Source organism: Rhinichthys klamathensis, unplaced genomic scaffold, assembly GCF_029890125.1.
Source record: "Rhinichthys klamathensis goyatoka isolate OS25496 unplaced genomic scaffold, OSU_Roscu_1.1 h1tg000015l_1, whole genome shotgun sequence".
NCBI classification, from domain to species: Eukaryota; Metazoa; Chordata; class Actinopteri; order Cypriniformes; family Leuciscidae; genus Rhinichthys; species Rhinichthys klamathensis.
The window spans coordinates 659179-686559 of NW_026606567.1; the positions used below are offsets into that span (position 1 = coordinate 659179).

A 27381-nucleotide genomic window follows, 5' to 3' on the forward strand; every position below is an offset into this window, starting at 1 on the left:
CCTGTTTCTCACACATTGCCCGGCTTCAGAAACATCGCCTGTTTCTCAAACACTGCATAACTACTCTTAAATGCAAAAACATTTGTCCTATTTGGAGATATAATCCACTTTTTTGTTTTATGCAAAAGATTGTGCTAACCAGCATCTCACAGATGAGTTAAACATAATTTTGAGTAACAAAAGGATGAAAACTTTTCATTTTTGGGTGATCTATCTCTAAGAAAAACTCATTTTAATCAGGCAGTTTGCCTTAAGCATGTATGCCGCTCGTTGCATTTTCCGTGTGTGTGTGTGTGTGTGTGTGTGTGCTTTTGGCATCTAGCTGAGAAGCCATGCTTTGCTAAGGCTGGACTACTGAATGGCGTCGTTTTGTCCAATAAGCAGCTGGTGAATCTTGCCTGAACGATCCCTCCCTCCCGATCAAGATCCCTGAGCTTCAGGTTTCATTCCCGTTATGAGCGAGTAAGAAGCCAAAGTGTGACAATAAAATGGTTGATTTCACATTAACTCTCTCAAATCCTCTTTCACTACAGGAAGCAGGATCACAACAGATCGCAAACCGTCACACGTCTTTGGCTCCAACAGCAGGTAGTTCCCACAAACAGACAGTAACCCTCCCGCAGATTTGACCTGCAAGTAAAGAAAAAGGTGGCTCGATGTTTCTCCAGCTTGATTCGATGAGCTTTTACTTGATCACTGAGGTTATTCTCACCTAATAGTAGAATCTCATGTCAGCAGGGGCGGCATCTACACACCATAACAGGCTGAAAGTCTCTCCTTCAGCTGTGGTGGAAACTGTTCTGAGAACTGCTGCCAGTTATCCTCGCCAACCTGATCCTTGAAGCCGTGCAAAATCTAGAGGATATGGACAAATGCTGTCGAAACATAGTGCTTCTATCTTGGCCAACTGCAAACCCATCAAATCAAAGTTTATAGTTTCTGAAGAAGCGCATTCGTACCTTGTAGAACATGTCCCTCAAATCGTCTTTTGGAGTTACCCAGGAGGCCACAGCATCACAGAAAAAGATGAAGTCCTGTGTCAAAGCAAAAAAAAAAAAACTTTATGAAAGCTAAACTGGAACATTTAGTGCTTATCAGTTATCAAATTTCACTCATGGTTAATCATGCAGTTTCACTGTTAGGCAAAACCTGGCCTAAAATGTAGTGCAGTCACCTTGTGTTGTTGACACTGTGAAACTACACGATTTGTAAATTTCAACATTTAATAATATTATTAAAATCAAAAGTTGTTACTATTATTTAATGGATCTGAGCTAACAGTTGTATTTTTTAACTAGCATTAAAGATGAATAACTCCTGTAACAAATCTAGCTATTGCTCATTGTTAATGTTAGTTAAGGCATTAACTACCATTAATGAGACCTTATTGTAAAGTGTTACCTATTGATCTTTATCATTCTTTTGCACTTTAATCTGTTTGAAACATTTGTTTACTTTATACATTTTTGTGTATTGCTCTATTTTATTTATATGTTCATTACTTTTTATTTACAAGTTTTTAAACCTGTTATAGTATGACAAGACTTTGTTTGCAACTTAATTCAATATCGGGATAATACCATATACCGTGATAAAAGATTCAGCAATTATCGCAACATGAACATTTAATACCGTCACATGCATTCCAGTGTTATTCATGGGATTAGGCATAAGAATCTCGTTTCAAGGTTTTTTTTTCACATGGATGCTTTAAAATGTAACTGTCTCCCCTTTTCACTTCTAATCTATATTAGCAGAGTCTACTGGAATTTTTCTTCAGCAGGGTAAACACAATATTTATGGTCTGTCAAAATGACAGAAATCACTTTAAAATATTATTACTCAATGTTCCGTTAAAAAACATTTTTGATGAAGACATGTTACATTGATTAACATATGTGACCCTGGACCACAACACCAGTCACATGGGTCAATTTTTTGAAATTGAGATTTATACATCATCTGAAAGCTGAACAAGCTTTCCATTGATGTATGGTTTGTTAGGATAGGGCAATATTTGGCCGAGATACAACTATTTGAAAGTTTGAAATCTAAAGGGTGCAAAAAAAAAATCATCGAAAATCGCCTATAAAGTTTTCCATTTATGTTCGCGATTGTGCTGCATTCACTCACAAAAACAAATGTTTTCTATATTTACGGTAGGAAATTTACAAAATATTTTCATGGAACATGATCTTTACTTAAAGCTCCAGTCCGTAACTTTAAGTTAAAAATAATCCAAAATAATTATATTAAAAAAAACTTATTCTGCCAGTGGTCAAAACTATCTGCTTGCCATAGCTAGATTCAAAACGGTTAGCTTGTAATAATGATTTTAATTCCAGTGGTACTGGTGGGTTTCCGCGGGAAATTCGAGCATGTCTTTGCGTCATGACGTCACACCCGTACACATAAAGAAGGAGTTTCGGCTAGCCGGCTATACTGCGCGTGACGAGATGTTTAGATGTATAGGCTTTTCTCGCAGCACTTTACATAATTAAACTTATGGCATCCAGAAAGATCCAAACAACAATCATCAGTGTCAACTGGAGATTCAGCAATTATAAAACCCAAAAGACTTCGTACTTCGGATTTAAGGTGGCTAGAGAAAGAGAAAGAAACCGTCTCATGCGAACACAAGGATTTAAACATCGGCGGGGCTTTTGAAAAGTGCGTGAACTCCGTGTTTTGAAGGGGTTCAAAACGGAAGAGACGGCTTTTTTCTGCTGAACAAGTAAGACATTTCAATAGTTCAATCGTGTAACAGTAACAGTACGTTTTCTTAATTCACACAGTTATGGAGTTTCCTTTGTTGTGCATTTCTCGTTTTGCTATTATGGAGAATATGAATTCTGAACTACACAGGTAGCTGCTAACCATAAAACACATTACATTTAACATTAGTCACGCAATGCTGATGTTGTTAACATGAACAATTTGAGAACAAAGTAGGCTATAATTTGCACGGTTGCTGTAAATCGCGTTGATTAAATCTAACGAAGCTTATCATGTCGAATGCTTTTTCCCCCTTAGTTGGTCAGAACAAAAATGGATGTTACTTGTTCAGAAGACATTTTCTTATGAAAATTCTTATGTTGGTCAAACTTTCAAAAAGTGAATCTGTGATTCTGTATAACAGTATCCACACAGCGCATAATTCAATAACAAATAGATCATTTTAACCCATACAATGTATTGTTGGCTATTGCCACAAATATACCCACGCTACTTGTGACTGGTTTTGTGATCAAGGGTCACATTAATTACTACAGCAATATTTAAGACGTACGTAATATTGCTGCAGAAATAATCATGGTTTTGGGGTTATTTATGAGCTATTGAAGTAATTAATCCAGTTATTTTGTATATTGCTATACAGCAAGTACATTTTATTAAATTCAATCATTAAATTATCTCCATTTGGACCATGGATTTGGTTTCCCTCTCACCTGTACGACTCCTCCCGGATTTACCCCAATCATTATGCAAATGCCTCTGAAGGCAGAGTCTTTCTCTTCATTGTCCCGAATGTTTCTAAGTGACGTGCACCTAGGTAATAAAAAAAAGGATGTTAATGGAGAGGTTCGTTAGACTCTATGGTTTAAGACACATGAAAACAGAACTAGTTCACACATAAGATGCACTCAATGGTGCAATCAACATCTTACCAGAGGCGAATGAACTGTGCCAACATGGGGGCAACTTCCTGTGGACACACGTATCCCAGTCGACCAATCGTAATGGCTGTTTCAAAAGCACAAAAAAGGGACGTGAGCGCGTCTCAAAGTTTCAAGCTAAAAATTAGCACCAGCCAAAGCCACACAAATCAGAAGAACAATTTCTACAGGTAATTCAGGATTCGAATGTCTGTTTTTAAAGTCCATCATATATTCAGTGGCGATTTTATTGCAGAGATTGCATGAATTGTTCATGCTGGATCTAATCACCTGTGTTCTCCAGTAGAGTTTTGGGTGTATTAGGTCGGTTGATGATCTCCACAAGGTTATTGAGAACCAAGGCCACAAAAGGCTGCATCTCCGTACCTGGAAAAACACCAGACAAATGAAACGTAAGATTAATGATAAAAGCGGATTCCTTAAATGTGGCCCATTGCCTAAAAAAAACAAAAAAAAATCTGACAGATGTATTCATTGCTTAATTAACTGCTAGATGGAGAGTCACAATCTGGAGAGTAACAAACCCATTTCAAAAGCATTTTCCTTGCATCTTTTCCCGCGAAGCAAATGAATAAATACATAAGCAAACAAATCCGCACAGTACCGACAGTGAGTGAGCAATACGATCTAAAAAACAAAACTTTGTATGGCTGCCCAAAACACAGGACAGATATCTGATTTGCAGAATCACAATGCATTACATATTATATATTCTGTATATGGGTGGGAGTTGTGTGTGCATAAACACTCACCCATCTGAATAGCAATCTCTCCGATGGCCCACGTGGCATTGTTGCACACAGATATGAACTCAGGGTTGAGATTGACACCCAGGACAGGCATGAACTCAGCTGGAGAGGGTAAACGGACAACAATGACAAACTGACCAGCACAACACACACACACAAGCAACAGCTAGCATGAGAAACCGGCTCCCCAATTGTCAGGCTTTACTCAGTATGTCAAAGAACACAACTCACCGACGCATGGCTTCACGTGAAGGAAACACGCCTTCGTCAAGTCTCCTAGGAGAGCGAACGAACTCTGTCGCACTTCTGGCATGGGGTCCTTTAATTATACGACAAATAAACCAGTTAGGCATCGTTCATACAGCACACAAATAGCATTTCTATTATTAATATTATTAAGTTATTTATATATATAACTTTATATACACCATTGTACTAGAGCGCTACCTTTGTACGTTTGACTGAATTGTTTGCTTGTATTTATTTCCTATTGTATAAACTTTACACTTTATACTTAATTTGTTAGATGTCAGTTTTAATGAGCAATAATAGCCATTATAAAAGTGTAAGACATGGTTGTTTATGTCGCATTTCATTTTATTATATATATAGTGAAGCTAATCAGATTATATGTGCACATACTTTATTTTTAAAAAGAAAATGAAAAGAGAAAGGGTTGTGTTTTGTCACATTTTATTTTATTATACATACAGCGAAGATAGTCAGAGTATATGTGCACATATTGCCTAAACCACATTAATGTTTCTTTTTTTTTTTTTTATGAAAACGAAGAGGCAGGGTGGCATTTTATATTTTGTATTGTTATAAATATGCAGAGATAATCAAATATGCAGGTGTTGCTTGAACCACAGGTTAGCAATTTTTAAAATAAACGAAAAGAGGCAGTGTGGTGTTTTATAACATATTTCGTTTTATTGTATGCAGTGAGGATAACCGTAGCCAAGGCGAGGTGAATGACGTTATTACTAGGGGTGCGCGATTCAGAAAATGTCACGATTCGATACCGATTTTTTGTCTCAAGATTCGATTCAAAAACGATTCTCGATTCAAAAAACGATTCGCAGTATATAAATGTAGTTTACTTTTTCCTATGTGATTGATTGCAGTAGACACAATTTAAAAGAAAAAAACCCACAACAAATTAAATGTAGTATGATATTACTTTATATGTTTTCATACAAAAATAAAAACTTTTGCAACTAAAAAGTGCAAAGTGCCAAGCTTTCAAATACATTTAATTCAAGTTTAAAATAAAACTTAAATAAAAAGCTTTAACATTTAGCTTTAAAGTGCTGTAGTCAGATCAAACAATTATGCTAAATGTGGTTTAAGGACTACTTCAGCTACCAGGCTGACTGTTGAAATGTGAACTCGACTGGGCACATTGAACTTCCTAAAAATATATACTAATGTCATAGAACCCTTGCGAAATTATTTTAAAAAGCCACCGCTACTGGTAACATCTATGGTTAGATTGATTTGTTTAGATCCAGTGAAGTCGTTCATAGGCGTAATTTGCGGGTATCTCCAGTTAACTAGCAGAGCATTCATTTAGTTCGCTATTAAATAAGAGATCTGTTGTTTTTTAAATCAAGCCGCGCGCTCGTTTTCCGCTGCTATCAGTGTCATGGATACAGTGTTCTCTGTGGCTCGTGCAGTCTTCACTCGGACACGCGCTTCAATCTATCGCTGTTGTGGAGACTCCGGTGCAATCACAAAATAAAATGCACACAAACGTGATGAACATATTGGGTTTTGATGAGAGAGAGAAAACACTATACGAGTGCGGTTTAGAACCCGTAACCTCTGACACGCTTGGCAAAAGATCTACAGAACTCAAACATAAGATCTGCGGATCGATGCATTTATTTACGGGTTGAGCAGAGAGGCTGCAGTTTGACCAGCGGGCGGCAAGAACTTGCAATGTAACTATTTATCAGACCGGCCCTCGTGGCCTCGAAACACTACCGGACCACCGGTAAAAGTCCTGACTCGTGCACGCCATTAAAAAAAATATATTAATCGATTTTTGGAATTCTATTAATCGATTCTGAATCGGTAAAGATTGAATCGCGATTCAAATGTGAATCGATTTTTTTGCACACCCCTAGTTATTACGTACGCTGCTGTTTCCTTTTGCAGAATTACCAGACTTTCGCCCTGAGAAACGCCTAAGGATTTGATCATGCTGTAAAGTGTAACAATCACCAGGCAGTTGGCGCCCTCTGCAGGATCTTGTTACAATACATATACATAAATAAGTTGATTGTTTATATAATGTACATTACATTTTGTATTTTAACAGTGTGGTTTAATAAAACCACATGATTACTTTTGCAAATATTACATATAAATATTATCATGTGTATTATTATTATTATTATTATATACATGTGTATTATTATTATTATTATTATTATATACAGTGTATAATTGAGATACTATTGGTTTTTATCAATATTTTGAATTAGATTTTAATTTTATAATCTATTTTAAATGTAATTTTAGTTTTGGGGGGTTAGTTTATTCAGTTTCAGGTATTTTAGCACTTGAGGATAAACTAAACCAGACTACAAGACCACTAAACCGATTTGAGTTGGATATACCTTGGCTCATCCCAACTGATTTAACCGTACCTGCATGCACTGGAAGAGCAGGGTCATGATGTTGCTGCGGGTGACCAGCTGTTCTACATGAGCCCCGAGTCCCTCGGCCAGACCGCTGAGCAGATCAAGGGCCACAATCATGAAGTCTTTATCAGGGGACTCATACTGGTCAGGTTGCTGGTTATACATCTACAACAAGAACAGGACAAACAGATGTAAGGAATAAAACTAAAGACAACATGCTATGGTGTTCATTCTCAAACAAGCGTGCATGTCGACTGACCATGGCTTGAGCGAGGTTCTTCTGGACCAGGGTGACACAGCGCTGGTAAACTGGTTCACAGTAAGGCAGGAAACCACTCTGCAGGGCTGTGGCCACTGAAGACAGACACTACAAGGAAAAAGGGACACATTCTTAAGACATTTCTATCTTTGAAGTATGAATATCACACAATCCAAAAGGGCAGAAGAACTTTACCTCCAACAAGGGGAACAGATCTTTGTCTTCATCTTTTAACTCATTCCATTTCTGAATCAGAGGGGGCATGAGCTTTTGGATGTATTCCTGCTCAACAACAAAAAAGACATTTAATTAAAGACGAAAACGTTTAAGAATCATGTTCGTCCTCAAAATGAACATGATCTTACCGGCTGGTTAAGATGGTGTCCGACAGAGTCAGCAAGGGTTCCGATGGCATCATATAGGATCAATAAGTTCTTATGCTGGTACTTGCCGAAAGCAAACACCAGTGTGTCCAGAATGAAGCTCAAGTAGGGAACCAGCTCTGTACAGGCCTCCTCTTCCAGGGTCGCAAATGCGCTGATGTAAAGAAAAAGGATCAGCATTAGCTCAACGTTTCCTAACTGAAAGGTGACTGGTGAAATATTTCAGCAGGGAAATGTCCGGTTTGATGCGTTTAAGAGGATTTTAGGCACTTCCTAGCTCTTGAGGTTGGGAGGCTGACTGGCCAACCAGATAAACGCAGCGGAACACAATCTTTGCCAGACGAGATGACCAGCTATACCATTGTAAACCAGACACTCACCTTAGGGGCCATTCAAACAGAATGCGTTTTTGCGGTTAAAAACATTAAATGACAGGTCTAGGACAGGGAATCGAAAATCGATTCCAATTCTGGAATCAAATACTTAAGGTCAGGATTAGGATACTTTCAATTCCACTTGTGCATTGTTTTTGGTGCAGCACACACACACACACACATCCAAAGCGCTCTCACAAAAAAAAGTGATTTTAAACCATTCAAGCACAAAATTTATGTTCAAATGCTTGTGTGACAGGTGAAAATGTGTGAGTAAATGCAAAATTTGCATTTTTTGATGAACCAACCATTTACAGTTTGGCAAGAGTCATTTTGACACACTTTCTTGCGATTAGAACTGCGATTGATTGCATTGATCATCTGAAGAGGAAACGTGCGCTGGAACTCAAAGTGAAAGCACAATATCACCATATCACATTTACTTTTAGTATGATTATTCAAAGCGTTTTAGATGGTTTTAAATAGTGCATTAATAGCGAGTCTGTGAGATCCAACTACTGCCTGCATTGATAAAAGCATGCGTTTCAGTGACATTACTACATTAAACTACTATATATGTTGAATATAATGTATAATAATGCAATGGGGGATAATAATAATAATAGTAATAAATAGTAAAAAAAAAAAAAAAAAAAACTTATTTTGGCTTAAAATATCAAGATAGTATCGTATCGTGTTGTATCGAATTGTGACACGAGTGTATTGTTACACCCCTAGCAGACATGGTTGGATAGTCATTTAGGAGTTGGCCTGGATGGAGTAACTGGATGTTCTTCAACAGCGGGTCAAACACACCTGCAGGCGGCCTCTTGAACCCTCTTGTTGCTGTCAAGAATGCGTTTGAGCAGCTCGGTCATGAGGGGTTTGAGGTAGGAGTCGGGTGGCTGGCTGACCACCCAGTGTGCATAGCGACTCAGAGTCCAGCAGGCGATGGAGCGGACCAGTGCTTTCTTATCACAGAGACACTGGATCAGGTGAGGAATTAACTCAGGCAGGTACAGCACCATATCCTGCATACAGCCTGGGGACGAGAGAGAGAACAGAGTCATCATTCCATTCAAATATTTTTGCAGAGCATACACTACAGTTCAAAAGTTTGAGGTCAGAAATATATCTTTTGAAAGAAATTGATACTTTAGCAAGGTTGCATTTAATTGATAAAAAGTGACAGTTAAGACATTTCTAATGTGAAAAAAAGATTAAAAACATTTATATTTAAAAGGAAATGCTGTTCTTTTGAACAATTCTATTCTCAAAAAAAAAAATTTAAATCATCATATTAGAATTATTTCTGAAGGATCATGTGACTGAAGACTGGAGTAATGATGCTGAAAATTCATTTTCAGGAATAAATGAAATTTTAAATGTATAAAAAAATCTAATAAAAGTTACTCTTTACTGTAATTTTGCTAAAATAAACAGCCTTGGTGAGCAAGAGACATTTAAAAAAACATTAATATTAAAATATTCATTTTGAAAAACTCTTACTGACCCCAAACTTTTGAACAGATATATATAAAGTGCATGGTACACAGATTATTTAGTATGCATTTTATATAGGGGTGGAACTGTCAATTTGTATATTAAATAGAAGTGGTGTGCATGTTCATCCATTTTACATTTAGGCTTTTTACAGATTTGCTAACATTAAACATTACAATACTTCACCCCTAATGAATACCCAAATTACCTTTTACATTTGCCAAAGTGAGTAGATTAAATTGCCACAAAAAAAAAAAAATAGCAAAAATGACCAAATTGCAACTTGAATTAAATATGCTACACTAGCACATGACTTCACTATATTGCACATTACTGTTAAAAAATTATTTCATAGTCTTTTTAAAAATAGTGGGCAGTACACATAGCATTTAGTAAGCTGTATTATATCATTCTAGTCAGAATAAAGTCAAGGTTTAGTAGAAAGAGGGTTACATTTTACACGTCCTCATCCAGTGGACTATACCTTCAGCAATGGCTCCAAGCACCAGGATACCAGACTCTTTACTGACCCAGTCCGGGTGGAACAGCAGTTCCTTCAGCACAGGGAGCAGGTGGGGCAGCAACTCATCCCGAAACACATTTGCCAGGACATCAAGGGCGGCTGCCGAACACTTACCTACAGAGCAAACGAACAGGGTTAGACCTCTTGGATTTCTCCAAGCACCAATCTAACTGCAAGCTTTGTGGATCAGACAGTATGAGTAATGAAACATCACTGACATTCATGACATTTATGAGTGTAATCATCTCCACAGAAAACACCAAGTATGTAATACTTGCTTAAAAAATTGGCAATATTTCCCCAGCATCAGGTTGGTTTCGTATTTAAAACACTTACGTAGATTCCAGTCGGAGAGACTGTCGTCGTCGTCATCATCATCGTCATCACTGTCCTCTCCTTCCTCCGCTTCATCACCTTCATGGCGAAGGGTGACGGTACGAGACTTGTGAAAGCGAGGCTTTATGTCCTGCTCGTTGTCCGGCACGGCCTCGTCTTCCTCCACATCACCCTAAACAGGAAGTAGAAAGTCACCATGTGATGAAACACAGCTGGTCAATTCTGGACCGCAATGACAGAGTCAAAGGCCTTGGGTCAGACAGTATGAATACTTGAAAATCATGGAGAAAATCAGGAATAATGATATAATCATACCCGAGGCCAGGCAGATGTAGAACTTCTTATGATTATGAAGCAAAGTAACTAACCTTTAACAAAATGATGTCAATCTCAGAGTACTTCATCCCGTTCACCAGAACAGGAACTAGTCTAAGGGACAGGAAGTCAAAATTAGTAATCAAGATATTTGAGGTATTGATGGATGTGAAAAGGTCAAGACTCAAGAGCATCTCTGACAAAAGGAAACATGAGATAATCTCTATTGCAACAGACAGGAAGTTCAAATGCTACATCCTGTATAGAAATGGCTACGGCATAAACCATATAGCAAAATCACAACCCGTTAGCACATTTATACTGTTCTATTTTAAATGCATAAAATGTCAAAAAAATCACAGCTGATCACAGCTATTTTAAATGTCTTAAATAATAATAATAAATTATTAAAAACAAACAATAAAACAAAATATAAACAGTTCTCTAACTTGTTCAGATTCTGCTATACTGTTTGATCTGCAGTTATTTTAAATGTCTAAACGGTTTTAAAGAAACTAAAAATATTATTATTATTGTTGTTAAGGAATACCATATAATAAAGTCCAATAAAATAATATATATAATTGTAAGTCATTTTTGGTATCAACTTTAAAATAAAAAGCAGTGATCAATAACTCTTCTTTAAAATACTTTTTTTTTTTTCCTGTGACACCTGGAAATAAGTCACACTACAGAAGTTAAACTGGCTGCTAATGCCTGGCTAAGTTTTATGTTGACCAAGCATCATTTGGACTTGGTGTGAATCAAATGGTCAAGGTTATGATCCAGTTAGCCCCTGCTGGAAGATGTGCTAACTACACCCACTGGCTGCAATTAGCACCTTTCTTGATGGACACCCATTCAAACGCAGCCATGTATTTCAACAGATTAAAATACTATGTAATGTACCCAGCTTTAGTCACAATTTATAGCTTTATTCCTTCAATTAAACAAAAAAGTTTTAACCGGGGTTATCCAACTTTTGAGTGGGCTCACAAACAGCATTAAACTGATTTTTTCCTCGTCACGTTTTGCGGTTGACATCTGAAGCAAATCCACTTATTTCATGACTCTTCCAGGGAAAGAGAAAGGTCACTTACTGTGCAAGGTGTCCAGAGAGGGCATCCTTACAGATGGGCTGCTCAGCCAGCGTAAGCCAGAACTCACAGGCCTCCAGAGACACGTTCTCATCCGGGTCCTGTGTGCGCTGCAGCATGTACTGCAGGAACAGTCAACATCATCAGCATCTCTGATGGGTCAAAGTGTACACCACTTCTGGGTCATCACGTTCTTCTTACCTCAACGATGCTGCGCATGTGAGGGATGAGTCGGTCAACTCGGACCTCCAGCAGCATGACCAGAGCCCTGCACACGTTCTTCCGCACCTCCGAGTCCTCGTCTGCGGCCAGCGCAAACAGACTCTGGAGTAACAGCCAAGGAGGAAAACAGATTAAAACAGCGATTACAGTATAGCGTATAAAGGCGTTAATTGTTTCACATGGGGGACAAAAGGGTAATTTTGACATTTACAGGTGCTAGTCATGGGCAGAACTCTTTACTGCCCTACTTCAAAAAGCCTTTTAAAGGTATACATGTGAATTAAACGTGGCACAATGGCCTTTAGGGCTGCAACGATTAGTCGACGTTGTCGACAATGTCGACAATAAAAATTTGTCGACAAATATCTTTGTTGTCGAGTAGTCGTTTGATCTCACTTGACCTAATGTAAGGGCCTGCAATCCCGCGATTTGACCGCTACGGCGCTGTAGCGCTAGAGTTTAGTGCAGCCCTTACAAATGCTATTGCGGTAGAAGAGAAAACAGCGCGAATTATGACAGTGCAAACGAATCCGAACTAGCAAGGTTTAGGTTTGGGAAAGTTTCACAAAACTTCAAATCAAGAATGCTGTCGTGTGCAATTTTCACGGGAGCACAACATGCATGTTGGAGTGCAAGAGGAAACATCCCGGCAAAAGAGGAGCCGGTGAGAAGTGAGTGTTCTCCAGCTGGAGCTTAGCCTACTAACCAGCGGTACATCTCTCTTTATTAGAGAATGCAATACTACTAATAATAGTAATAATATTATCAATAGTAATATAATTACAGTAATGTGATGACTTATTTTGTATAGAATAAAGCTTGATCGAGCTTAGGAGTCAGGGCTGTTTTTATTATTGTAACACTATTAGTATATTAGGTATTATTATAGTCTTATCACTTGCCTGTATTTTGTTCAATAATCATGAAGACTTACAAAACGAGATGTTATATCCTTCCTATGATATAGGAAGAATATCATGGCAGTTACTTTATCATACTATAAATTAAAAGGTGAATGAGAACGTCTCTGTCAGCTCAATTGTCATGTAAAAAAAGATTGTAATTTTATACTTAGAATAATTGTTTGCAGATTAATATTTTACCATTCTTTGTGTCCTGAAGTAAATGTCCCTTTTTCTGTTTCAGTTCTAAGAAAAGCAGTGGGCCTATTAAACAATGCTTAGAGAGCATTTGTGTGTGATTTGAGTTGGACCGAAATCTGAAAACTTAGAGAATGACCTGTTTAGTTGGCTCAAAGTTCATTAAAACAACTATTTCAAAAGCTGAAGTGATTTTCTTTTTTTATATTATAATTAGAATATGTATAACTCAATGTTTTAACTAATTGGAAAAGCTGAATAATCGTTCCAAACTTACTGATTAGTCTGCGAACTAATCGACGATTAGTCGTTCTAATAATCGTTAGATTAATCGATTATCAAAATAATCGTTTGTTGCAGCCCTAATGGCCTTCATCATCACAGTGTGCTAATGCCTATCTAGTGCAAGGGATTTCATCAATATGCTGATTGAGGACTGTTGGGACACTCCAGGCACAGGATGGTTCTGTCAGGAGAGACAGTCATTTGCACCTCAATGACACGTCTGTACCATTTGCTTCACAGGACATATGCTTTCAACTACATACTGTTTATTTACTAGTGTGTTCTAATATGTAACTATGCCATGTTTGGTCTCATCTGACAGCTTATAAACTGAAATGAATAGTGGTGAACTTAGAGATATTAAAGTATCCTAATGTTCAATCTAGATACTATTGGTTAAACATGCATTGAGGAGAACATGTTAATGTTCTTCTCCCCCTCTTGATCATTATCCATTTCCCTTATCTTTTGGTTTCGGTGTTGGCATTCACCTCATGTTTAACAATGCTTTGCTCAGGGTATAAGGAGTAAAGGTCTTCTCTTCTGCACAACAGTGCATTATTTGTTACTTACTAAGTTTTCTATACAGTGTGTTGTTCCATTCTACTGGCTGTATATTTAAACATGTAACTTAATAAATAACTTTGCCTGCTTTAAAGGCTTTGAGAATCTTTCCTTTTATCACTGATTATGTTGAAAGCTAAAGTGATTATAATTTTTGTTATCTAAAATGTTCAGGTTAAATCCTACGTTTTCCTATTAGTTCTAAGAAAGACCTTTACCTTTAAAAAATAGGAGGTTAAAGAATAACAATTTTAATGGAGTCAGAATAATTATATTGGAGTCAGATAAATATTTGGATTATACACGTCATCCTTCATCTGCCTTTTGTTCCGATTACTGGTTCAAAATAGCAGCGTAAGCTTTCAGCCTAACAGAATCCAAAATGTCTGTTTTGCTCCCACCACTTGCTGTATTTTCTCCTCATTAAATAAAACATGAATCTATTAACTGACCAAGCAATAACAGACTGACAATAGCTGACTGATGTCATGAGCAGCATTATTCTCATGTTCGTAGGATCACAGAAATTGCTTCTGCACCTTGAATAAACCACCATCTGAATGCATACATTATCACTGAGGTATATAATACAGCCCGACCGATATGGATTTTTACCAATACCAAATATTTTTTGGCTGATACCGATATTAGGAAGTAAAAAAGCCCGATATCGATACATCAGCCAATATTATTTATGCATATATTATAGTACAGTACCAGTCAAAAGATTTGACAAACTTTCCCATTCGTGTACAAACTTTTGACTGGTAGTGTATATAGAATACACAGTATACATAAAAAGAATATATATAAACATTTTTTGCAATGATCACTCAAATGTGGTGATCAAACACTTGTGTGACAAAGATATGTAATGGAGGCAGGGTGAATGATAGAATGAGAATGATACATTTGACCTGTACCAAACTAGTTTGTATTGCATACTCTATTCTATATTATACTCTAATACTGTTGCATAATCATCACTAATGACTGTCTTTTTATTTAGTCACGTTATATAAAAAATAACTTGAATCAATAAATATATCAAAAGTGTCACTGACAAAACCTTGTTATCTTCTATTGTTAGTCTTAATTCCTCTAGTCTCAACCAGTGGAGGAAGAAATCAGATCTTTTTTACTAAAGTAATAAAACCATAATGAAAACATATGAAGGCTACAGCACTTTTATACTATTTTAAATTAGTCGGCAAAATGTACTAAACGTGAAACTACTCTTCATGCAAAATGGCCCTATATAAAGTGTTATAATTATATAAATTATTGGAATATTGCTTGATGTGGTAAAGCAGCGTTATAGGCAGAATGAGCTTTAACACTTGTGTCTACGCCGGACGCGGCCGTTGTTGCTCGCGTCACAACAGCTGTTTACCCTGGACGTTACGAACGAGGCATCAGTTTACTGTCGGAGATTTGTCGCTCGCGCATTCAGTGTAGACCACATCACAGATTATATCTGCGACCGGCTCATATCGGCCGATAATATCGGCAGACCGATAAATCGGTCAGGCTCTAGTATATAACTATGAGAAATAATTACTGTCCAAATAGGGTGTAATGTTAATCAAATGATTATTAAATCCAGCATGCTTACCTCAATAAAGGTGTCAATGTTGTCCATCAGGGCTTGCGCTCTTCCGATGATAAACTGATTCACACATGCAATAGCATGAGATCTGCAGAACCACATGAACGACCATTAGATTCCCAGAAATATGCCAAAGTTTTATTCAAGAACAGAATTCGGGACATGAAAAGTAACCCCATCCTTCCCTCGACTGACCTGATCTTTGGGCTGCAGTGTTTGAAGAACTGCAAGAACTTGGGAATCATGATGTTGAGGGGTCGGTTCAGAGCGTCACTGTCCAGGAGCTCAGACGAGTCCTCGCAGATCTTCTGTAGAGCTCCAAACGAGCCCTGTGTGTGTGAATGAGAACAAACTAAGATACAACTCACACCTGTGGGGAACATTTCTGGATGTGATACAGGAAGCATCACGACCACTTTGCCTGCATCATTTCCAAACACATTTGAATAAGAAAATGTGCAAGACAAAATAGAAGAGGAGAAGCAGGATAAATGAGCGAGAGGACAAAGACAGGTTTAGGTTAAAGGGATAGTTGACCCAAAAATGAAAATTCTGTCGTCAGTTACCCAGTCTCATATCGTTCCAAAACCATAAGATGCTTTCGTTCATGTTTAAAACACAAATGAGAATATTTTTTTATGAAATCTAAGAGAACCTTTCAGAACCTGTAGACATGACATCAACTGATTATCCATTGGTTTCACAGACATGGCTTAACCCTCTGGGGTCTGAGGTGTTTTCGGGGTCCTTGAGATGTTTTGGCATGCTCTGACATTTGTGCATTTTTCAGTTGCTTATAAACATATTAATGGCACAGGTGAAATTACACTCTATATAGCACACACAGGGCTACCATTATATGTGAGCAACATGTATGTACATGTTTGTATTTTTGAGAGAATATTGTTTATGCGTGGTTATTGAAAAAACTAAAAAATAAATTTTCTAATATATGGCCACAAATAACATACTAAATATCTGTCCACAAGACTTTTGACTAGTGGATGTTGTCGCCTAGAGTATTTGCTTCAAATTGATCTGAAAATCATTCTGGCTAATCATTCACATAAAACAATAGATTGTTTTAAATTGTGAAAAACATTTTTTTGTTTGCAAAGGCAATATGCGGATGGGCGGATCGGCCCAACCCCCTCATGAATAATTAGGCAGTTCTCACCTGAGCAGACTGCATACTAATGAGCCTTTCATTCAGGGGTGTCACACAAGAAAGAATGCAAGGACAATATATATATATAAATAAATAAATATTTATACACACACACACACACACACACACACACACACACACACATATATATATATATATATATATATGTGTGTGTGTGTGTGTGTGTGTGTGTGTGTATATAAATATTTATTTATTTATATATATATATATATTGTCCTTGCATTCTTTCTTGTGTGACACCCCTGAATGAAAGGCTCATTATATATATATATATATATATATATATATATATATATATATATATATATATATATATATACATACATATATATATATATATATATATACATATATATATATATATATATACATATACATATATATATATATATATATATACAAACAATCAAAATATAAATGAAAGCCAAAAGCACATTTTTAGTCACACATTTTAGCCATCCACATACCATTTTTAGCCATCCACCGCGGTAAAAATAAACCAGTCGCATTTCAAAGTCGTACGCGAAATGACCGCCAGGTGGCGCAAAGGGACATTTAGCAAAACGTAAGTGGGGCTAATGTCTATTAACAGTAGCCTAAGGATGAAATACTACAAGTTATGGTAATTTCCAAATAAGCCTACAACAAATTGTTGGTCATACAGATAAGATATAATCTTTTAAAACTGTAAAAGGTTAAAGTAGGCCTACACTCACAGGCTAAAGACAAAACGTTTTCTCGCTCATGTGAGAATCAAACGTTTGGTTATTTCTCAGTAACAAAATTCATAGCCGAGCGGTAGAACTGATGGTTCATCATCAAGATGACACAGGTTCAAATCCCGCACAAACATGGTCTGCTGTATATTTTATATTTATTATTGCAGAGAGATTTGTCTAGCTCTAAAACTCTGTTACACCATACAGTTTTGTTTTATATAGGCTATATATATTTTTTTATTTATTTATTCCAGGCTCTCACGCCACCCCCCCGATTTCTCACGCTGAAGTGTCAACCCGGTCGGTCAAATTCCTGAAAGATATAGTTTATCTATAGATCTACCTGTTGAGCCACTCGTGATCGACTAGTTATACCGTAAATTAGTTAAAATATCCCGTAATCTATTTAGAGCGAGCGTGCATGCGAGACAGATATTGTGCTCCAAACCGTGCGCGCGCATGGCAGAGAGGTCTGTTCCCTACAACCTAGAGTTTTTAAAAACATGGTTTTAAGTAAAGTGTGATTTGCCAGGGGGGACTGGGATTTCCTTCTGGTCTAAACATCCCTACTTCTGCTGAATTATTTTAATCCCCACACCCCTCCCTCCACAGCTAATCAATGCTATAGGCTACTTCACCAATATCAAATATATAAAATAGAGATATGCAACAGGCACGTTTAAACGAAAAACAATAAAATCAAAACCAGCGTTTCAGTTGTTCATTAGTTCCAGTGGCCTTAATGCATGCACGGCTTTTCAAAATTTCACAAAGCGTGTTGAGATTATTTTGAATGAAATATTGAAGTTTATAATTAAGTGTTTTGGCACACCACGCCGAGTGACCCTATGCATTTTTCTAAAGTCGGGTTTTATTCTGGCATCGTGAGTTAGTGTTCGACAAACGCGGCGGCGCGTTCATTTAGATTAATTTATTTATCTCATTATTACAGCTAAAATAACTTAATAGGCGACTCCGTAATTTTTTGGTCATACAGATAAGAGTAGAGTAGCTTACATCGTTCAAAACTGTAAACTTGTATTCATATTAGGCTAACGACAAAAACAGTATATCTGTCCTCTCTGTCTCCGGGAACTGCGCGTCACAAAAATGAACCGAAAGCCACTTCAGCTCAGTCACGATAAGAAATCGGCTATGTCTAAAGCCTTTAAATGTCTAAATATTTAGGCTAATAAATGTTATCTGATTATGTAGGCTAATCCATATGAAAACGAGAGGTACAGAGGATCTACTCAAACATGCGCTTCCCAATGAGAAAATGACAAGACATGGGTGAAAATCTCGCTCTAATTAAATGTAGGCTAAATCGCCCTGAATTAAAATGTAAAAACATAATAATGTATTTGTCGAAATGTTGCGATATTGTTTCATTTAAGTTCATAATTATTCTATAAATGTTATTTAATTTAGCAGCATTACCACGAAGCACCGTGTTTCGATATTTATTTGAATAATACAAAATAAAATAAAAACTTAATTCACAAATTGCATGCCTGGTTGTAAGGATCCAAAGATCCCTGTAGACTTTAATATTAAGTGACAACAAATTCACAAGCGTTTTTTCAGATTATATTTAGTTTTGCTTGGAAAAAGCTGCCCCAAACCAGTTTTATTTCATCAATTATTGAAATAATGAAATATTTAGTAATAAACTTTTATGACAGAAATATCACTAGGCTACATGTAACTTAAATCATTTAATTCCTTCATTATCAACACTGTCTAGAATGGCGATTTAAGTGTGAATTGCGACTTCTCTTTGTGTTAAGTCAGCCTCAGACTCCGATAGCCTGTGGGGGGTTGGAGGGACAGTTGCTGGACAAAGGTGTTAATGTTCCTCTTTCATATGGAGAGTGTCGGATAGCCAGCCTGATGAGCAGGCAAAATTATTGTAAGGATAAATCTGTGTCCAAATGTAGGCCCCATATCTTATTAAATTATAAATATTGTAGTTTATTTATTGTAGCCTATTTAAAGTTTTTTTTTCACACAAAATTTCAATTGAAGTTATTGTAAGGTGAATTCAACAAGGCATGCTGTGTCTTTGAAGCAACAATTAAAGGTTAAATAATTTTTTCGTGATTTGTATGGCTGACACGCAGCGACATATACAGTATTATCAGCTGTATGATGTGTTTTTACCCTGAAATGATTAATTTCGAGAGAGAGACCCGCGCGCGCAGCGAGGGAGACTAAATAAACTTGTTAAAAAGAGATCCAGCGCGAGAGAGGCAAAGAGAAACGCATGTTTTTAATTTAATTATGTTTCTTTGGACAATTTTCGTTTTGTAGGCCTACTGTTTTAATTGTTTAATTTAGCTGTAATTTCTTTGGCAATACAAATTTAAAATGTCGCAAGAATAAGATTAGCCTAGTGTTTCTTATTTTGCATCGCAAAAGAAATAAACTCTAAACAAGATGCAACCCTGTTTTAAATGAAACAATTTAAACCTTGAAATGTTCGAACTTGGTTTCAAACTTAAGTAATTTTAGTGTTCTTTTACATTACACAATAATTTAGCAGACTAAAGACGAGCTTCTTCATTTTCATTTTCTGATCGGCTGACAATCTTCATCAGTTTTTGTCGTTTGTGCAGCGGCTGCGGTTCTACAGGAATGTAGCAAATTTATGTTGTAATGATAATCAAACAAAACTCTTGACTTTAAATAAGTAAACAGATATAAACAGTTACCTATTTAAGCATCAAGGTGGGAAAATATAAACGTAGGACAACATCGGTTAACAACATCTATGCTACATTGAGATTCGATCTCGGGTCTGTTGAAGCTCCTCGAAGCTCGTGTCGTTGCGTTGATCACTGAGCTATCGTCTGTACGCTGTTAAAGTTGTAAAGCCTCGTTCATGTAGCCTAAATGTTTTTATTGCAATGTTTTATGTTGAAATGTTTTCATTATTTATTCAATTACATTTCAGTAGCCTAATTTCAGTATTGTGATTATGAATTATTTTAACTACGTTTCACTTGTTGAATTCTTCTGCTACCAGCTTTCAATCGCTCTGAATCAGCGCGGTGCGGCAGCAGATTACGCATTAGAGAGAATAAACCGGAATAAACGAACACTTTTCAGAGTCTATGATTGTAGCGCCTCTTAGCGGTAAAAGGCAGCAAATACACCACACATTTTACCGCCGCGGTGGAACAGCTGATGTGGGCGTTGTCATGGCTTGCCTCGACATTTGCGTTTGAATAGCGCGCGTCGTCCGTGGGCGTGTCAGATTAACGCGTAATGAAGTGTAATGAGCTGGGGGAAAAAATACTGACAGCACTCTCTTTTCATACAGATTGCATAAACTGAGAATATTTGTTTTTTATATAAATTACTTCATTTAAAAGAAGAGAATTCAAGCTTCATAAAGAAAAACCTCTCGTGCCTGTGTGACAAGTAATCGCGGAGTTACAGTTAATCTTAGGACGCGTTTCAGAATGGACTTCACTGACAGAGAGAACGCAAAACTCGCATCATGTTTGTTTTTCTTTATTTGGTGAAAAGCACAACACTTTGTTTTTATTGTGAGTATCCACAAAAAAAATAGAAACTTAACAGGATCTAATGATGTACAACACTTATATGTAAGATCAAAATTAACAGAGTAATTTGAGTCTCTTTTGCACTGATAAGGAAAAAAGTGAGCTGGTATCGCCGGCGAGACCGCCGACCCCAGAGAGTTAAGCTAGTCCAGACTCAAATGCATATTGTTTTGACTGAAAGCAACTTGCACAGATGCACACCAGTAATGTTTTTTTTTTCAAAGGCATGTTTATAAAAGCTAATTAAATGCCCTAATTGAACGAAGGCCTAATCCTGGCTTAATCTAAGCCCTGTCTGTGAAATCAGGCCTGACAGTATTAGCGTTTCTGTATCCTGAGTTAGTTTGAGGCTGGATATTCTTACTAATTTTCTAGAGCCTATGGAAGCTCAACCGTACTTGCTAGAGGCGTGAGAACAAAACGTGATGGCGTGACGCGTGAATAAACATGTACATTTGCTGATCAATGATTATATGTGAATAAAAGCCTAGAGAAAATTCATTATATAAAGCGATCATGTCTCTTCAGAAGACTGTTCAGTTCAAACAGATTTCTTTTACAAATTCTTTATGAAGCTTCAGAGTTGTGGGTGAATGTTCTTTTAACGGACGGACAGAAATCTCTCAGATCTCATTCAAATATCTTCTTTTGAGTGCCGAAGATGAACCTTACAGGTTTGGAACAACATGAGGGTGTGTAATAGGGATGGGCGATATGGACTTAAAAATATATCACGATATTTTCTGCCATTTATTGCGATAACGATATCAATGACGATATAAATACAATACCATATTCACCACTGTTTTTGGCTACAAGTGATAGCTGCATGCAAAGTAAAATGTACCCTTCACCAAATAGGCTCCTATAAAATACCAATTACCATACATAAAATAATAATCAAAAAACAGTAAAACAGTAAACACCATCCCTTGCAGAAATGGAAAAGTTGCATACGTTTCTTCTGTAAAAGTGCAGATAATGTTTAAATAGTGCAACTATACTGAAAAACATCACACAGTAATAATTCAAATCATTTACAAGTTTGAAATATAAAAAAATCTAACAACGAATAGTTATACTAATACTACTACGAATTCTGATACTAATAACAATATAAACCACATTAAGGATTGATGAGCTGCTGGGTTCATGAATATCATCACGTCTGCGTTTGCGCATTAGTTTCTGCTTGCTCAAAGCTGAATAATTCCAAATGAGCTTTACGGATCACTTGACGGAGAGCGACACTCTCAAGCGCTCAGTCAGTGTTCGGCGAGATGGGCGGATGAAAATCTGTGTGTACCAGTTCCAGATTGTAGAGGTAGTTACTCGTTTAGCGATAAACTTCACCTCAGCTCCACGTCCGCCTTCCGCCATGCGCGTGAGCTGCGAATGCGTCCCGTCTTAGGCTTTATCGTTATTATCGCGGGAAGACTAATTCTTATCGTGAGGAAAAATGTTAACGATATATCGCAAACGATAATATATCGCCCATCCCTAGTGTGTAAATGACAGAATTGTCATTTTTGGGTGAACTATCCCTTTAAGGCAGCTATGAAGAGTGCAGAGGCAAGGCACAGACCTCACAGATGTTGTAGTCCTCGGAGTTGAGCATGTTGCACAGCTGGGGCAGCAACTCCGGCCATGTCTGCAACTCCCCTTTGGTGGAAATCGTTGTAATTAGGATACCTGAAGACAGAAAGAACAAGAATCGTCACATTTCCTGACACTGAGAGCATACTAGCAACAGAACGATATGATAACTGCTTGCTGTAGGGATGCGCAAATAATAAAATTCTGTCTGATACCAGTAATTATTTTCATGTTGTTAACCGATAAATGTACAAATAAAAAAAAAAATCATACTAATTTGTGAAATCTTAAATTTAAGCATCACAATATTATAATGCGCAGTAAGAAAAAGTTATATTTGTTCTGATATTTGCGAAAGATAACGTTTTTAAAAAATAAAGTGCAATTTCCAGTCAATAACATTTGAGTTCATGTAGATGCTTGACTTACTCTAGAGCGCGAGGAGAGACTCACCGATAGTGGCGCGGATGAGAGGGGAAGGGTCTCCGATGTTGTTTAAACATTCCTGCTTGATGAAGTGTGCGACTCCAGGAGGGAAGTTCTGATAGTGAACCTTCACGTTGTTCTTCAGTATCAGACCGCTGAGGGATCGAGTGGGCTCATCTGTGGAGTGTGAAGGAAGAGAACAGACATTTATATAATCAGTCGCAATATAAAGACTGTCTGAAACCCTATGGAACAACACACACACACACGTGTAATATGAGAGCATGCAATAAGGAGAGCTTTACACAAAAATAAACCCAGACACCAACCTTCAGTTTTCAGCCTCGTCAGGACGAAGATGAGATAGTTGTTGAAATCAGGAAACTGATTCAGCTGCTCTAGTTTCTGAGAAATGTTTAAGAATATTACAGTTGCTGTAATAACAGCTGCAGTTCAACATGCACATTGACACTATTTTAGAAAAACAGATGAAGTATATTTCATCTATATGATGACAATATATTTAACACTTAACAGTAAGGTCCCATTAGTTAACGCTAGTTAATGCATTGACTAACAATGAGCAATACTTTTGTTACAGTATTTATTAATCTGTGCTAACATTAGGTAATCAAATACAACTGTTCATTGTCAGTTCAGGTCACCTAAAAATTAACAGTTACAACTTTTGATTTTAATAATACCATTAAATTAAAAAATAGTTTTCATTGTAATTTAACATGTTAACTAATGTAGTGATAATAGCAAATGGAACCTTATTGTAAAGTGCTACCAACATTTTTCTATTTAACTTCCCTGTATTGAAATAAAAGACCCACAGCCGATAGTTGACATTGACAATATTTTTGGCCAATTTAAAATCAGGTATCCGAACATTATTGTACATTGGAAAAAAGGTTTGATAACGGTTTAGTGCTTTTGAAATCTGGTACACTAAGTTCACAAATGAATAAATAAGGGTGCAATGTTACATAATGATATCAATATGTTCATACTAATCCCTCTGTCAGACTTCTGTACAATTTAAAATGCCCCTAATATACTTTTTTCGGATATTACCTTTCATGTAGTGTGTAATATAGCTGTTCGTGAATGTGAAAGGTCTGCAAAGTTTCAAATCCAGGAATCCAGAAAGAGCATTTCATCATTTTATTTGAGAAAAACTCAAAGGTCTTTACTACAAGCCATCAATATAAAAGTTTGGATTAACTTGAAGAAATATTGACAGAACTATATTACTGTTGTATAATAGAATGTACTTCCCAAAGTAACAACAATAAAATTTCAACATTACTTAAGGAATTTCGTTTTTTGTCCATGTTTTAAAAGCATTATAAAAGCATATGGATTCACTTGATTACCACTGTTTTTGAAAATATATTTGTATTAAATCATAAAAAGAAAAATAAATTCTTATTTTATAGGACTGTATTATTCTTACATTTTTAAATAAATTATCAATGATACAAATAAGTTGATAATCTAATCCAAAATCAATTACTACATTTAATTGATTAGGCATGTTTTTCATTATTGAAATTTGAATGAACAAAACATACAAATGGTTTCAAGTTTGTTATAATCAAGTATAGAGAGACTGAATCCTTTATTGAACCGTTTCAGATATTGTGAAAAAAGAGGTGATGCTGCAAGTAACTTGGAAGCATGTAAACCTATTGTAGGAGACCTTCCAAACAAAATTAGGAATCTTTAAAACAGCATAATAGAGGCACTTTAATAAAAATACTACAAATTCTTAGTATCAGTATGGTCACCACCACCGCCCATATATCATAGATCTCTTGAGTTCTGTGAATGGCAGCAAACAGGGAGTTGTGTTGATGAGGATACCTGCTGCACAGCTCTCTGTGTGGCTGTGTTTGGAGATTGAGAGTCTCTCAGGAGCTGCAGGACCTGCTGGAGGCCTTGTTCATCCGGCTGCCACTCCATCCTGCACACAAACCACGAAAGACAATTACACATCCTTCATGCCTTCACAAAATACTTCCTCCTGTGAAACGATTGCAACACCAAAACAACTTTTTTGCGGTTTGTAAACTTCTGTAGAGCAATATATCCACAACTACTACCAGCACATTACGTATAATGTTGTTGAGGACAAGGGAAGGCATAGATAAAAATACAATATCAGTATATATATACATACATATATATATATATATATATATATATATATATATATATATATATATATATATATATATATATATATAAAATTAAAGCTAAAGGCCTTTTACACATCCTGCAAGTGTTTCAAACTTGCAAAACTGTGCTTTATCTCTGCATGAGTGATTGAACATGACGCGTTTTAAGACAGGTTAAACCAAAAAATTAATTTAAGTTCATTTAAGTTAATTAGCGATAAAAGATCACAAATCAGATACACAATTATATTAAACAAAATACTGTACAAAACAATAGTTTCCAATGTAATAAAATATCCAGCTATGTTTTGATTTCATCTCAATTTCAGATTTAAAAAAGGTATTTTTGTTTTACAGTCCACATTCACTTCTTTGTGTTTAATATATATATCGATTAAAAAAAATACTTGGCATAAAAAATCCTGGCTTTTATTTTGAAATACATTTTCAAAATGAATGCACTTTATGATTAGCCAAAATAAGGGTTTAAATATATTCGACATGTATAATCTATTCCACATTTAATCTATTAACATTTTAAGGACGAATCTTTTCTCTGTTTTGTGATCTCAGAACTAATGTGTGCGTGTAGTTTATAATAGAAAAAATCGAAATGCATGTAGTATATAAAATAATACTTGAAAACTGCAAAAATATCTGGCTAAAATTGTTAACAAACATCTGACTTGAGACATTTTGAAGAAAAAAGCGTGAAGAATCAGGAAATGCACATGGTCGTCCCTGCATACCGAGGCCTTGTCTTTCTTTCACTCCATGCAAGAGTAGCTCAAAACCCCCAGGCACGACCCACATTAATACGCGATAGAAAAACCCTTATAAGACGACCAATACAAAAACAAAAACATCACGCGAAACCTCAAATAATAAAGCAACAGGTAAAGACTACCTAATCCCAGTTAAGTAGCATTATACACATGATAAGTGTATATCTTTAGTACACGATCTAGCGAGCATACTCGATCTAATCCACGTTACCAACTATTATTGTGTTAAACTCCATATACATTACAGTACATAGACACTATAAACATCAGACTCGAGCGTGTTCACTTACACATGCCGCGTGCGGAGGCCTATTGATCAGCTCGTGCAGCGTGGAGCTCGCGCTCGTCTCGCGCAATGGCACTTTCAAACACTTCCGCAGGACGAGCGCTACAACGAGGAAATGACGAGGTGTTCTCGGTCAACGCAACACTGTAGCCAGTTTCAAATAAACGGAATCTGCCAGGGATTTGGTAGTAAACAAAAATATTTGAAATGGTTGCATTTATGCGGTGTTTGTTTCAGTTTGGAAACGTGCTACTCTGATTATGATTTTTTTTCTAGCAACTAGTACTAGTACTAATACTATTTAGTATTATCTGCAGACTAATGATTTTATATAACCCCTTAATAATTTCTAAGTATTTTTATTATTATTATTTTGTGTCGTGTTTAATTTGTATGTCTACGCACTTAAATAATAATAAATAAAAACTTTTTTGATTATTAAACTTTTCCGAACAACTTTAAGCAGTGCAAAATACACATTAAATATGCAACAAGTGCGCTCATATAATTGAACCATATAAATGAATTCACAAACTCACAAAGGCAAGAAATAAAATAAAAAAACGGATTAAAAAAAGTATCAAATACTTGTTTTATGATTACACATTAAGGACAAATAAAAACATTTACAACTATAACAAGACATACAAAAAGAAAAGGATAAAATACATTTTGCCGAGATCCAGGCTCGTGACGTCATGGGAACATGTCGGCGCCCGGAGAGAAGTAGCCTATACCGATAAACGTTTAAGCTAATAAAATGCATGAGTAAGGCAAGGTTCCAAAAATTATTTACTAAGCGTTTGCAGTTACATGTACAGGAATATAATTAAGATTCTCATATCCGTCTTTAAAAGATCGTCTGAATCATCATGAAGACGTTTTAAGTTTTGTGGGTGGGCACAAAACTTAAAACAATCTTAAACAAAACTTAAAACAATCTGCGCATGCGTCATTTTCTCCGATCTGAAGAAG

General features: G+C 36.4%; 1 protein-coding gene across 2 annotated transcripts; it reads right to left on the reverse strand.

Annotated features, from left to right (window-relative positions):
- Positions 1–41: 41 nt before the first annotated feature.
- On the reverse strand, positions 42–26539 carry tnpo2a (transportin 2a). Of its 2 annotated transcripts, XM_056272000.1 has the most exons (25): positions 26411–26539; positions 25022–25121; positions 23479–23554; positions 23177–23326; positions 22713–22819; positions 15843–15976; positions 15654–15735; positions 12069–12191; positions 11871–11989; positions 10824–10884; positions 10456–10627; positions 10081–10233; positions 8910–9135; positions 7702–7873; positions 7532–7618; positions 7337–7444; positions 7084–7242; positions 4658–4745; positions 4430–4528; positions 3948–4043; positions 3669–3744; positions 3450–3549; positions 960–1034; positions 713–855; positions 42–630 (listed from the first exon to the last, which is right to left on the reverse strand). In XM_056272000.1, exons 2-24 carry the CDS (start codon positions 25118–25120, stop codon positions 748–750), a joined length of 2670 nt encoding a protein of 889 aa, XP_056127975.1. In that variant the 5' UTR covers position 25121; positions 26411–26539; the 3' UTR covers positions 42–630; positions 713–747. The 2 variants fall into 2 exon arrangements, with proteins under 2 accessions (XP_056127975.1, XP_056127981.1); XM_056272006.1 differs by lacking the exons at positions 42–630; positions 713–855; positions 960–1034; ... (1 more) ...; positions 3669–3744; positions 3948–4043 and having other exon boundaries at positions 4435–4559.
- Positions 26540–27381: the final 842 nt, after the last annotated feature.